Below are 13,655 nucleotides of genomic sequence, written 5' to 3'. Positions count from 1 at the left end.
ATGTCCCAAACCTTTTATAAAGACCCTATGTTAGTTACAAACTCTAAGGCTCCTCTAAAAAATCTCCTCTCAAATCAATTATTTTCTCTTGCAATCTTCCTAAAAGTTTGTGCAATCCCTAGTTCACTTTTTTTGTCGGTTAACTTTCTTCGTAGTTCACTCTATCCCTAGTTCATCCCAGATTCGACGTTGCAAATTTAATACCGATCGCCCGAAAGAACATTGGCTCGAGTATGTAGACTTCCCATAAAATTGGAAGATCTCACAAGAGCCTATCTAACCCCCATGTCCATGGAGAGACATTAACCCCCGCTAGTGAAAAGGATGGATTTTTACTCGGGGACATCCAAGAAATGTTTTCTTCTCTAAACTGGATCCATGTACACAATTGAATTGAGAATATACATGATCTCACTGAGCTACATAACACATATGGATGAACAGAAGAAGCCTAGCTACATAAATGAGAATTCACCTCCATAGAAATCATTGCGATGTAAACACAAAGGTAAGGATTTCAATTAGGATACAAAAACCAATATGGCATTTCCATTAAGAGATTGGATCATCAGCACCGCGCAAAATAGAGTTCTAAAGTTTCAATGATAAGGATTTACAGTACAGTAAACTTAATAACTAAATTGTAAGTATCCATACAGCTTAAGTCCACCGCCTACTGCAAGCTTGGTTATTTGAGTCTTCTCTATATGCTGAGGAAATTCACATCTTTAGTTTGAGTGGCAAAAAAAGGCTACAAGAAGAAGCAGGCCCTTCAAAACTCTACGACCATCCTGATCCTAGAATGCCCACCCTATCCCAATGAGCTCAAGAAGAAGCAGTCCTTTCAAAACTCTATGACTATCCTGATCCTAGAATGCGCTATCCCAATGAGCTCAATAAATATGCCTCCGTTCCTGTAATTTGAACCTTAATCATCCAACCGTCATCAATCAGAACAAACCCAAAATTTAGAGAAAGAAAGGCCAGATAAGAGGTTTCTCGTGCACAAAACATCTACACAATGCAATGCTTCTGCATGTCCTTGAACTGAATACCCATGAAGAACCCAATCAAGTAAGTCCATCAGCCCTTCACCGGGACTTCCCTTCACTACCCTTGCTGCGAAAGGACGAGAGGGAGAAGAAAGACCGGGGTGCTGCACAAGCAAACTGACTCTGCATTACCAACAAGACTTCAAAGGCTTTGCTTACTTTAGGCTGTTATATTGCCTAGATAGCCTATGCCAGCCAAAGCACCCTTGGTCTTACCTTTCAACATTGAGCCCCCTGTCAAGTGATCATCATTACGCAATCTGAAGTTTGCAGAAGGGGTTGGAATAGAGCTTCTAACAGATTGGCCTGCATGGCAACAAATCATGTCAGACTAGTCATGATGCACACATACAAAGGAGAACACAATGAGCAGCTTAACTTGCACAGAAAAGAATACATGTAAGGCACTAGAAGCAATCAAGCCATTCACATCCCGACTTACCCGACACTCGATCTAGAATATTGTACTGGTACCCTGCTGTGTCATTCATTCTCCTTTCTTGCAGCCTTCCTATGCTGGAAACTTCATCTGCAGAGCGGCTTTGCTCTTCTGACTCATCATCGCCCTCTGAAGTGGTGGATGCTGAGACATAATCAGCAGTGGCAACTTCCGATGCACGGCTCTTCCGTGCAAAGTTCAGTAGCCTTTTGAACCCTTTGGGAGGCTCTTTGGATGGCATAATCATGGCAGGCTTCTGAAAGCCAACCCACTTCTTGCTCAATTGGGTTATGTCAGCCCCTGAAGCATACTGGATTTGAGAGGAATTCCAATAAGCAGGACTTCTAAGGGGTGACTCCAATGTAGCAGCAGAGGAGGGGCTGAAGTGATCAGATACTGTAACTGGTCGTACCACACTTGAACTGGGTGGTGAAGCAGGGACAGGGGGAAACACAGGCAAAATATGTTTATGAGGCAGAGAGCTAGCTCGAAATGATGTAGAAGCAGTAGCTACATATTGGCCTTGTAAGGACTCTGTATTATGTTTGACAAGCTGTGACACAGGCTCACTGTCTTCCTGGCTCAAATTTGAAGCTTCCACAGGATTAGGATCTAACACCATGCCAAAATCGGCAGCATAGCGTTTGTGAGTCTTGATATCAATAGGGAAGGATATTGTATGACAGGCCCTCTCAGCATCAAATGGATCCTCAAGCACAGGCTCCTCAGGTGAAGTATCAGCTGTATCTATCTCTAGCTTCTCCTGAAACTCCTCAGGCGAAGCATCCGTTGTAGCTATCACTTGCATCTGCATGTTGTTTGTTGAGCTCAGATCTAGTGGAGCATCAGCTTCATTTGCAAACTCTGTGTCCATATTTTCCAACTCCTCCTCTCTCAGATTGCCTGCATCATGGACCTCCTCAATGATTTGTTTAGCACTATCAGAGACGTTTGGATCTATGGTTAAGGTGGTTAAAGCCTCTTCTTCATCAGAGCTCTTAGCAGTATCAACTGCAGAGGATGCCTTCTGCTTGATCATGCCAGGCCCAGCTCCTGGTCCGATACCACTTCCCTTTCTAAGAAATGGCTTAGCCTCTTGAAAAGGTCCCACAGCACTGTACCTTAATTTGTTGTAAGCAGCAGGCTCAGCTCCCATTGCTCTCTGACCTTTAAGAGGAGCCAAAACCCCATCATCACTTGATGTTGATAGCATTTTGAAATTGTTTGCAGTTGCACAGCTCTTTCTCATGAGTGCATATCCATGATTTTTGCCGTCCTTTGCTGGCACACTGCGAGCGGGGGCAGCACGGACTGAGACGTTAACATTGGCCTCAAGAGGGTAAACTTCACTCACACCTCGGGGGCATCCAGAGCCCCCATTTTTGGGATGCACACGGGCAGAGCACGATGGTCGTCCAGGGGAAGGCTTTGTGTTCTCTTTTCTCAAGTTGGCAAAGCAAGGAACTGACCTTGCAAGAGGGTTATCAGTTGCACTAGAAACAACAGATCTCCGGGGGTTAGTAATTGCTCCCGTTGTGCTCCTAGGTGTTAATTTAGGTGAAACAGACGGAGTAGCTCTATTGGAGCTGCGAGGAGGAGTTGCCCCTTTCTGAGAAGCTGCCCCAGATTTCCTCCCACCTTGAGGCTTTGAAGTTGAAGCCTCTTCCTTGCTTGCACGAGGTGTCAAGGGTGGGGAAGTTGAGCTGACATTTAAGCTCCTTTGATATCTGCTGATCACTCTAAAACCTTCATCACCACCATCTTCCTGTCAATGGCACCACATAAACACCAATCATACTGTGTTACACACATGGTAGAAAAAGAAGAACAAATGAAGTCATCAAAACCTGTTCTTTTTTAGGTGTGTATAGGTCAGCCTTTAAAGCCTGAAGCTTTGCAGCACGAGCTTGATTATGGCTGTTCTTTGACGATCTCAGAGCTTGGGCATCCATTTCAGCTTTTCTTATTATCAAAGTCTCCTCCATTGATCTAAGCTTGGCTTCTCTTTCAGCCCGTTTGGAGTCTTGTTCTTCCATCAGCTTGGCGTCTCTGAACTTTCTATACTGGTCATAAAACCTCCCCCTCTGCCCACTCAGATAATCATCACTGCAAACAATTTGATTGTCAACCATTTTCTCAAGAGCCTGCATGTCATGACCGGAGGGGTTAACCCACGAGCTGCCAAGTGATTCCCTTCCGCTACGCTGGTTGGCAGCACTCTTTAGTTCCACAAAAAGCTTTGCAATCTCATCTTTCCCATACTCTTTTTTAACAACAGTGGCTTGTCCCTTCTTGGGAGCTGATGTAAAGGATTCAGAATTGGCTAAACTATTCAGCCCTTGGTTGACATCCACAGGAGCCACTGTTAGAGTCTTTATGACTGAACTATCCTGCATGGGCAGAGGCTGCCATGACCCAGTGGAGAAGCCACCTTTCTCTATGGGTTCCCTGCTTCTTCTCTCGACGATCCCTAAGTTTTCCCAGGAGGGACCAGTATCACTAGATTTGTGTGGTTCAAAATTAGTCTTACTTGGCATGCTTATGCCTGACTGCGATTTTGGAGGGCCTTCCTTAACTGGTAAGTCCCTTGTAACTGACTCATTTGCCAAGCTTTTCTCAAGCTGTGAATTGAACTGATTTTGCCAGTCACCTTCAAGAGCTTTACTTGCACTATCAGTCAAGACCTGCTCCTGATGGTAGGATGATTGCTTACCAAGTGCTGTTTCTGGCTTTGGCCGGTAAGCACTACCTGAAGATTTTATGGAAGCTCCAGACTGTGACCCAACTGCAGGCTTTCCTTCCCTTGCGTATGATAAATCACTAGGATCCATGCTGGTCCAGTTGGCAGAAGAGCTTGCAGCTTCATTGGGGAGGCACTCTGAGCTCAGTACCATGGCCTCTTGCTTGCTTGACGTCTGGTTTTCCTGCAGGTTGTTGCCTGCTTCAAGGCCACTCACTGCACTCCACCTTCTTGAAGCCATGCTGCCAGATAAAGATACATTTTCTCCTTCCAAAGATACTCTACCGCTTTCCTGTTTACCAGGACGCTGTTTACCGGGTACTTCATACAAGTCCCTTCTTTGCTTAGTCTCAAACAAGCTAATGGCATCCTGTACACTAAACCTCCTGGCAGGTGCTGAGACAGGGGTGGGTGAAGGGGCGAACTCCGTGGAATTGTCATCATTAATATGGTCTTCACTATCACTGCTAGTAGGTTCAATAGTGATATTCTTTTCTTTATTTGGCAGCTCCTGAGATGAAAAATGGTTGATGCTGCGAACAACTGTCCCCGTGCGGCGAGGTCCTGATCTTCCAATTTGAACTCTTCCAAAAGGAGAAGATGATCTTCTCTTTGGAGACGATGACCTTTGAGAAGCACCTCCATTCAAATCTGCTTGAGACTCCGAACTCTGATCTAGACTTGAGTCAATGTCCACTGACATAGTCTTTGCCAGACCATTGTCCTGCACAGGATTCTCTGAAATATTGAGTTGGCTTACTGGTGCAGCATTGTCCAACGGCCCTAAGGGCAGAACCCCAAGTACCTTCTCATGTTCTATATTGGCAATTTGAGTCTTCCTAATGAAGCTCTGAACATCCGGACTATCATTTAATGCAACTCCATTGGATGTATCATTGGAAGAGGCCGAGTTAGTTTCATTCTGATCCACAAATAGTTTCAGATGAATGTTCTCCGGTGGACCCCATCTCTTTCGAGCATCGGTACCCCCTGGACCTCTGCTCAACAAGCTATCAAAGCCCGTACCCTTATCTAGAGCAAATGTTAGTTTATCATCAATTAAAAGTGTCCTCCCATCTTCAGGGCAACCACTCCCTTTCTGCATGTCAACTTGGGTACCTTGAGATAGGCTTACATTCAATTGAGATGATGCCTCTCTTTCTCTCATCATATCTACCCCTGTTGCACTAGATAAGGACATGTCAGAACCACTAGAAGTTGCCTGGGAGTCAAGTTCTGTGGATTCTACATGTCTCTTTTGAGAGACAGCCAAGAAGTTAAAGCACGCCACACTGCAAATATCAACATGGCAATGTATCAAATTGTGGACCTCCACTGCTTGAAACAAAGCATTCCTAAGCTATTTGATTGACTGGCATTAGAATGGCAGGGACAAAATCCTGGCCTGAAAACGATGCGATGAACCATGTGATCATACATTTGAGGCAAAGAATTGAACTACAGACAATGTTTAGCTGTATACCGAAGACGCTCAGCTCCAAAATATTCGGAAAAGGCCATAAGATCTGCCATGTTTCCACTGCTGAAGCCAGCTGCAGCAGCACGACCAAAAGCCGTATTCTGTTCCTGTCGCAGTGCAAGCAGTCGCACATCCATTGCCCTAAGCAGCTCCACCCTGAGAACATGCTTGCAAAATTAACAAGGAAAGATGTAAGCTTTTGAGTCAAATAGCAATCCCAAGGTAAGCTCCTCCATTTGAATCTCTACACACACACATCATAGAACACACATGCCATAGAACTAGCTCTATTCGCTTTCGAGTGCATGTTGGAATCTGATGAACAAACCAGAAAACCTTTTGCAACCACAAACACATAGAAAGTGAAAATCCACCAAAAAAGCACTCACTTTGATGCCTCCGCGCCACTATCGACAGCATCATATGGATATCTCCTTAGCTGAAAAGAAGCAAAAGTGAGTGAGACGTGCAACGAAGATGGGAGCATAGCACACTCGTAAATCAACTCTGGAGATCAAACATTTGCATGAGCATAGATGTGACTACATGCACTCCCCTTGAATAGAAACCCCTACCAGCTTTGAGCTTCCATTTTTTACCAACACTCCGGAATTAGCTTTGCCGTCTGCCAAAAAAGGTAAGTGCTCCTTCAAGCCATCGCTTAGTTTTTCTTAGTACACAACGCAAGCAAAAGGAAGCATTGTGCACAAAATCAAACTTGGAATCGACCTTTTTCCTCAAAGCATATCAGTCTATCTGATTTCATGTAGTTTGCAATCCCTTCCTCGATTCGGGTTTCTTAATGGTGATGGTGGTGGTTAGGGAGGAAGGTCTACGTACAGAAGCGTGATCTACAAAAGAATGTGCCTTGGCACGTCCCTTTTGACTCCAAATAAATACCTTGAGGGCAGCAATTGAATCTTACCCGTCCTTGAAAAAGCTGCGTCAGCACCCAGAAATATATCATCGGCCTGAGAAAGTGTATTCTTTTGGCATGAGTACAAGTGACTTTGCAATCTGCACTACAGAAATCACTGATTCAGATGCCACACGTAAAGGGGTACCTGAAGGAGACTGCTTGCTTGAATACTTCGCACTTGCTCCAACTGTCCCAACTCATCCTCGATGGATTTCACTCGCTCCAGCACCTCCGGTGTGCTCACAAACCGCACAAACCTGCAAAGGGAGGGCTCTAATTGGTTTTCAAAACCTTCGTAACCACGAAGAGAATAGGAAGAAAACATCCAAATCAAGCAAAACATATCAGGAAATAATGTGCTTCAATTCCTCAAGAGGCATTGTAGTAACCTCTCTAGGGTCCCTTTTGTGAACCAAGATCTACCATGGTAATAATCCTTCGAGGTTTTTGGATGTTCTAGCCTTACTGATTCGCAGCCTCCAGCAACCTGCTCTTCCACAGCTCGCAGATGCGTGAGGAACGGCTTTAGGAAGCCGGAGGCTAGCTTCTCTGTCACACCATCCGCTGAGACAAAAAGCTCACACCTGCAAACCCCACATGAGAAACATTAATGTGCATTCACATTGCCTGTTTTGCAATTCGCGTCACTATTCAGAGAAGATGAATGTGCCTTCTTTTGCCATTTTATCATGTCAATCACAATATTGTTATGGCCAGCACAGGCGAAGTGGTTTTAACATGCCAATAGGGTCTCAAAGCAGGCAGCATACATTCAGATCTGGACTATTGCAGTAGGCTTCTGGAGAGAATAATGTAGATTGGTTCAGATGTTTTTGCAAATGCAGAGATGAAAAAGCAAGCTCTCTCTCTCTCTCTCTCTCTCTCTCTCTCTCTGACCTGGTGCGAGGTGGAGTGAGCTGAAACTCCACATAGTCCAGGACTGTGTCTCCTTTCATTGCAGGCGAGCTGAATGTTAGCTCATCCCAAGTTCAAATCAAAGCATTTCGAAACCTGGCCTGCAAACAGATAGCAATGGCTTCCACAGAATGCAAAGCAGATAAAATGAAGACAAAAACTTCTGCGATTTTAACCTGTAAGAAACCAGACGGACATCAGAAGAGAGGAAAAAACCCTACCTTTGCGATAAGCCATCAGAGAGAGTGGGAAGGAAGAAAGGTGAAGGGGAAAATATTAAATTCAACGAAAAATATCAGAACTGTTTTAAATTTTGGAAAACAAAATTAAGAATGTGAGCGTTGAATTTCGAGGCTGGAGGGTGGCCATCATTCGTAGGTGGGCACCACTTCCCCTATTACGCGCTCTCTCCCTATTCAAATTTCTTACTACAGATATGCTAACCCCAATTATCTATTTTTTTTAAGGGACCTTCGCGCGCGCACGCATGCTTCAACTAACGTTAGCCTATAATATTGCAATTTGCTACCCCGGTGACTAATTAACCTTATTTGGGGGTGGGGGTGGGGGTGGGGGTGGGGGTGGGGGAGATAGCCCAGAGGAAGGGCGTTGAAGGCTTGCCATGTAGACATGAGTTAGAATCCCCCCAAAAAAAAAAAAAAAAAAAGTAGGCAAAAAAAAAGTGTTTATAAAGCGTCTTAACGTTGGGGTGACCACCTCCCAAAGCAACACACATGAATGGCTTGTTATTTTATGCACCTTCACCATGGTCCTTGTGACTTTTTTGGTTTCGTATTTGTGGTGCCCTATTCACTCTTTTATTATGGCCAATTAACAGGGCCAATTGATCAATATAATGCTAGCTAAGGTTGGCCTTGCCGTAGGTCCGCAATATAGAAAGCTATAAGACTATAAATGTTCTATTTTTCTTCACCGATTCCATGGTTGTCATCTTCGTCTCCCTCCCCCAGTTCGTCCCCCTCCCCCAACTGTGAGCTGCAACTTCCCTGCCTCCCTAGTCATCACTAGTCCACCTCCATCATCATCACCCTAGCAGCCCCATGCTCCTCCTCAAATCTCCTTCATCCACCTCACCTCCTTCCTACAACACACTTTACATGATCATTGGACATCTACAAAAAAAAAAAACGAGGGAGAAATAAATGTCTATAAAAGCCCTGATGAGAGAGAGAGAGAGAGAGATGGGCACGTTGAGAGAGCAAAATGATGCTTTTTAGACACACACAAAGCATGCAAAAAGGGCATATTAAAAAACGAGAGAGAGAGAGAGAGAGAGAGAGAGAGAGAGAGAGAGAGAGAGAGAGATGTGCACATTGAGAGAGCAAAATGATACTCTTTGGACACATGCAAGGCATGCAAAAAGGGCAAAAAAATCTCTTATTACTAATTTTGGAGGATATGGAAAAACCTTTCAATAGTTAGACCAAGGAAGAAAACCTTATAAAAGATCTTGCCTATTTAATTTGCCTTATTACTAATTTTGGAGGATATGGACAAACCTTTCAATAGTTAGACCAAGGAAGAAAACCTTATAAAAGATCTTGCCTATTTAATTTGCCTGCAAAAAAAAAACACACATTTTGCTAATTTTGGAGGGTATGGACAAAACCAAGGAAGAAAGTCTTATAAAAAAGATCATGCCTATTTAATTTAGCCACACAAAAAAACATTTGCTGCCCTATTGACTTTTAAGTTGGAAAAAAATCTCTTATTACTAATTTTGGAGGATATGGACAAACCTTTCAATAGTTAGACCAAGGAAGAAAGCCTTATAAAAGATCTTGCCTATTTAATTTGCCTACAAAAAAAAAAACACACATTTTGCTAATTTTGGAGGGTATGGACAAAACCAAGGAAGAAAGTCTTATAAAAAAGATCATGCCTATTTAATTTAGCCACACAAAAAAACATTTGGTGCCCTATTGACTTTTAAGTTGGAAAATTCCTCCACATATATATCAAGTTTTCCATTTGTAATTGGAGTATAAACCTTCAATGCTTATAGGATTTATGTAAATCACTATAATTCTATGACAAAAGTTTGTCTTTTATGCACCATGAATGTCTGCATCTTTGTTATTGACGATAAGTTTAAGATCTCAATCACAACCACTAAGCTCAACTTGAATAGATAACTATCCTAATGGGAATGAACCTTGTGAGTTGAATTATTTAAGAAATCTAGTGCTTTGCTAATGATGTTATCCTCTTTCTAGAAGCCTATGAAGGGAATGTGGGAGAAACACGAGGAGAGGCTTAGATCTAGTGTGGGTCTTTACTAAGGTCTCTGGATCCAAATGTAACATTCTAAAATCCAAAATGATTAGCCTTACAAAAGATGACTCATTTGATGTCACTAGATGAGGGTTGGGTGTGATTCATAAGGGGTAAGCTTTTAGGCACCGTGTCCAACAAAGCCCTAGTAGACTTGATGGATAAGCTGGAAAATAAATTTAGAAAATCGGATATGGTTCTCTTACCTTCTCACTTAAGGAAAATAATAGTAAATATGATTAGCATATCCATTTTTGTACTCCTCTATTGGAAAATAAATTTAGAAAATGGGATATGGTTCTCTTACCTTCTCACTTAAGGAAAATAATAGTAAATATGATTAGCGTATCCATTTTTGTACTCCTCTATTGGATTTAAGGATTTATCCTTTTTTATACTCCTCTACTGGATTTAAGGTGCACACAGAGGATGCTAAAAATGGTCATAGTATTTTTGTGATAAAGCAAGAGGAACAAAAGGGCTTAGGTTGTTTTGGCTTGGAAAAACGTTTGTGCACCTAAGAAATGGGGTGGGGTAGACATTCTCAATATGCAGGTTCATGCCAAAGCCAAGCCTACCAAATACGTTGAGGATGAAACTTTCGGCTTACAAAGGTGGGGTTGCCAAGTGATCAATAAAGGCAACATCTTCATACATTTAAGGTGCCCCTTTGGGGTGTGTTTTAGTGCTAAAATAAGCGGATGGGACCATATCCTTCTCCAGTTTCATGATGGGCTAGTTGTAATCAACTCTATTATGTTGGCCTACTATCTACAATTATTATGCTCCTACTAGACTTTAAAAAGTGTCATTGGTTCAAACTCTTATCCCCCATCAAGCATTTTCTATGGAGAAACATATTGAAATAGAAAACTTTGTCATTGGTTGGCTTGGGATAAAGCATGCCTCCCCGAGCTCTTGGAGGGTTGGGATTAATCCATATTCAATATCATGCTTTGGTTAGGGTGTCTACCTTCTTAGCAAAGTGCATCCAACCACGGAAGGAAATTTGGGCATGTATGGTGAAGGAAGTTGTGTGCAAAGCTAGTGTGTATGAACATGGGAATTGGACGAAATAGTGTGCAAAGCTAGTGTATATAAACATGGGAATTGGAAGAAATAGTGTGCAAACACAGGTAGACAAACCATTCTCTTTTTCTTCCTTGAAGTTCCGCGTTTATTTCATTTTTGGTTGGAAGCAGGAAGTCTATCTTAGGTAACAGCCCCGCTGGGATGGAATGGCATAGCTAGGGTCACTAGGAACTTTCTGTTACCTACTACTGCCACATTTGGTGGTCACATGTATTTAATCCACCTCTTGCTAGCTTGGATTCTAAGGTAGCCAAGGGGCTAAATAATAAAGTTGTGGTTTGTGTTTAGCATGTTGATGTCATGACAACGGAATTAGTGAGAGCCTAGAGAACTCGACCGTTCAGGCAAGGCATGGGCGGGGTTTAGGGGAGCCAAAAAGACCAGGTGCGAACCCAAGAGTGGCTGGACACTATTGAGAGTGGCCAGGCACATGTGAAGGGCAGGATAGAGTTAGGGGTCCAATCTTGGAGGGGTCTCTTTTGGCTGTGGTTGGTAGCACCCCTTGTGGGAAGAAGACGTGCAGTTGTGGAAGGCTTTTACTCTGGTATCAGAGCTGCTCAGCGTTCTAGCGTCTCAACATCCTTCGTATCTAACACACTTGCGCTTGACTAAGCGACTACGCCCGCATCCAGGTGTTTAAAAAGTAATCACGCCAGCCGCTTCACTTGTTGCCTTAGCGGGCGGGTAAGAAAGCCACCCTACAAAACATACAGCCATCCAGTCACTCGTCGGCACACCCACCACTGTGGCCTGACGCAGCCGGCACAACAGCCATCGGACGCCGCCTTGTGGCTAAGCAAACGGGCCAGCCATCATAGTTGACGCTGGTGTCGGAGAGAAACAACTACCAATCCTCTGAGAAATCTAGAAAACAGTCATCAGTTGCCAACTGAGTTGCCAGCCGGGAGAGGGCGACGTCGACTGAGAACACCTAGCAGGTTTTATATTTTTAAAAAAATCAAAAGAAAAAATTCAAAGGTTTTTAAACATTCGGAGATAAGAGGCTGTTCCCACGCAGCCAAAGGTTTAAGCCTTTGTTTCCAAGACCTTTTTCCCATTTCCAAGAGCTTGTTTCCACGGAGATCGAGAGGTATTCTGCAACGAGTTCCCACAGAGGAATTACGAAGCAAAGCTTTGAGGTTGTTTTTACGACGATCGAGAGATGTCTCGCCACAACAACTCTCAACTTTTCATATTGCAGTGGTGATTTCGCTTTGAGCTAACTCTGGTTGCCTTCCTAGAGCTTGGACTCGAGGTTGGTGCTTGTGTTATTCTTTTACATCGTATTGAGAGGGTTTACATGGAGTCTAATAACCCTAATGAATCCGTAAGTCTGAATCTAATCTGCAAATAAGTCCACGAATTTAACTTGAGAATAATTTCTCGATAATTGGAGTTATATTGAGTCAATGTGAGATTTCTCATCTCACAATTGTCCCATGCTTCCCAATTACGATCCATTTCAATCTGGAAGAAATTCTTTCATGGAGAAACTTCGTGGACTTATTTGCGGATTAGATTCAGACTGGAAGAATCAAGTTAAACAAAATGAGACGAAAACTTTAGAAGAAGCAATTAAGTTTGCTCAAATTTTTAATTTTTTACGACATTGTCGGAAAGAAAAAGCGTGTGTAGAATGCACAAAGAACATCTAATGTGTCCGAAGGTTCCAAGCATCAAGGTCAAAATAAATGAAAGGGACCTAACCAAAAGAATGATCAATCTAAGAAGTCTAAAGTACCACAAAAGTTTCTAAGGCATGAAGATTTTGAAAGAGCTAAAAAAGAAAATTTATGTTTTCACTGCATGAAAAAGGGTCATAGTAAACCATTTACACTGGTTATTAGCTGGCCACGGCTGAATTATGATTAACATACTATTCATGGTAATTACGACTGACATGAGCTCAATTCTGTACTCTAACTAGCTATGGCGGGTTGTGAAGAATGGACGACCTGGACAGAGCTTTCATTACAGCTATTCGCGGCACTGGCTCGCTTCCACCTATAAATACGGAAATTGGTGAGTGCTTTGTCACTCACTTAGCCTTTGTAATCTTGTATGTGCACCATGTCTATTGTGCTTGCTAGAGTTGGGGGTGCTTCTTCCTCTCAGGTAAATCATAGCAATACGCTATTTCTTATAATAAGCGTTAAACACATTATGTGATTTTAATCTGGATATGAGTATGGGTTAATGATGTAATGGAAGCCCATAGTATGCTTTCAATCTAATTTCTGTACTACCAACTCTTGATAGTGTAGATACTGAACATCTCTTAGTTTATTTGGAATTAATGTGGGATTAATGATAGATGGTTCCATATGTTCTCTATTCAGTATTGCATGTTATATTCTGCACATGAGTTTTTGCTTTGGAAAACGCATGCACTATCTGATAATTTTGGCTTTGCATGGCTTATACCTCTCAGGTTAATGTATTGGTGATTCGCCTCTAGGTAATGAATATGTGTTGTATGGCCACTTTTACTTCAAACTCGTATGCGGTAATTCTATTATCAATGCCCTGAAATCTCTCATAAATGTGATGGATTAGTTAGGAAATTGACTGAGCCTAACTATGAATGTAATGAGATACTCTCGCCGTGTTGACTTCCTATGATAAGATAGCTTGCTGTTTCTGTCGAGATAATAATATCGTTCTAATTTGGGATTAATGGCAGATGTTTCAATATGTTCTTTATTCATTATTGCATGTTGCAT

The 13,655-nt window shown here is 42.6% G+C and overlaps 1 protein-coding gene across 5 annotated transcripts; it reads right to left on the bottom strand.

Moving 5' to 3' along the window:
• Nucleotides 1–489: 489 nt before the first annotated feature.
• On the bottom strand, nucleotides 490–7,891 carry LOC147613289 (uncharacterized). Of its 5 annotated transcripts, none has more exons than XM_086782572.1 (12): nucleotides 7,767–7,891; nucleotides 7,528–7,646; nucleotides 7,020–7,214; nucleotides 6,776–6,887; nucleotides 6,637–6,682; nucleotides 6,287–6,336; nucleotides 6,101–6,150; nucleotides 5,715–5,867; nucleotides 3,339–5,523; nucleotides 1,495–3,256; nucleotides 1,269–1,358; nucleotides 490–1,156 (listed from the first exon to the last, which is right to left on the bottom strand). In XM_086782572.1, exons 2-12 carry the CDS (start codon nucleotides 7,584–7,586, stop codon nucleotides 1,092–1,094), a joined length of 4,767 nt encoding a protein of 1,588 aa, XP_086638698.1. In that variant the 5' UTR covers nucleotides 7,587–7,646; nucleotides 7,767–7,891; the 3' UTR covers nucleotides 490–1,091. The 5 variants fall into 5 exon arrangements, with proteins under 5 accessions (XP_086638698.1, XP_086638700.1, XP_086638699.1 ...); XM_086782574.1 differs by having other exon boundaries at nucleotides 7,054–7,214; nucleotides 7,767–7,795; XM_086782573.1 differs by having other exon boundaries at nucleotides 6,441–6,651; nucleotides 7,054–7,214; nucleotides 7,767–7,792.
• Between the last annotated feature and the right edge of the window lie 5,764 nt (nucleotides 7,892–13,655).

Source organism: Cibotium barometz, chromosome 44 (genome assembly GCF_041138505.1).
Source record: "Cibotium barometz isolate CiBa-2024 chromosome 44, ASM4113850v1, whole genome shotgun sequence".
Classification (NCBI taxonomy): Eukaryota; Viridiplantae; Streptophyta; class Polypodiopsida; order Cyatheales; family Cibotiaceae; genus Cibotium; species Cibotium barometz.
The sequence above is the reverse complement of the archived record's forward strand: the minus strand, read 5'-3'. Positions and strand labels throughout refer to the sequence as shown.

Excerpts from the sequence above, each read along its gene's own strand:
- LOC147613289 (XM_086782572.1), bottom strand. The coding sequence starts at position 7,586 with ATGAAAGGAGACACAGTCCTGGACTATGTGGAGTTTCAGCTCACTCCA. Across the intron at positions 6,337-6,636 it reads CGCAGCTTTTTCAAGGACGG|ACGGCAAAGCTAATTCCGGA; the intron begins GTAAGATTCAAT and ends CTTTTTTGGCAG. Across the intron at positions 1,157-1,268 it reads AGGGGGCTCAATGTTGAAAG|CACCCCGGTCTTTCTTCTCC; the intron begins GTAAGACCAAGG and ends TTGCTTGTGCAG.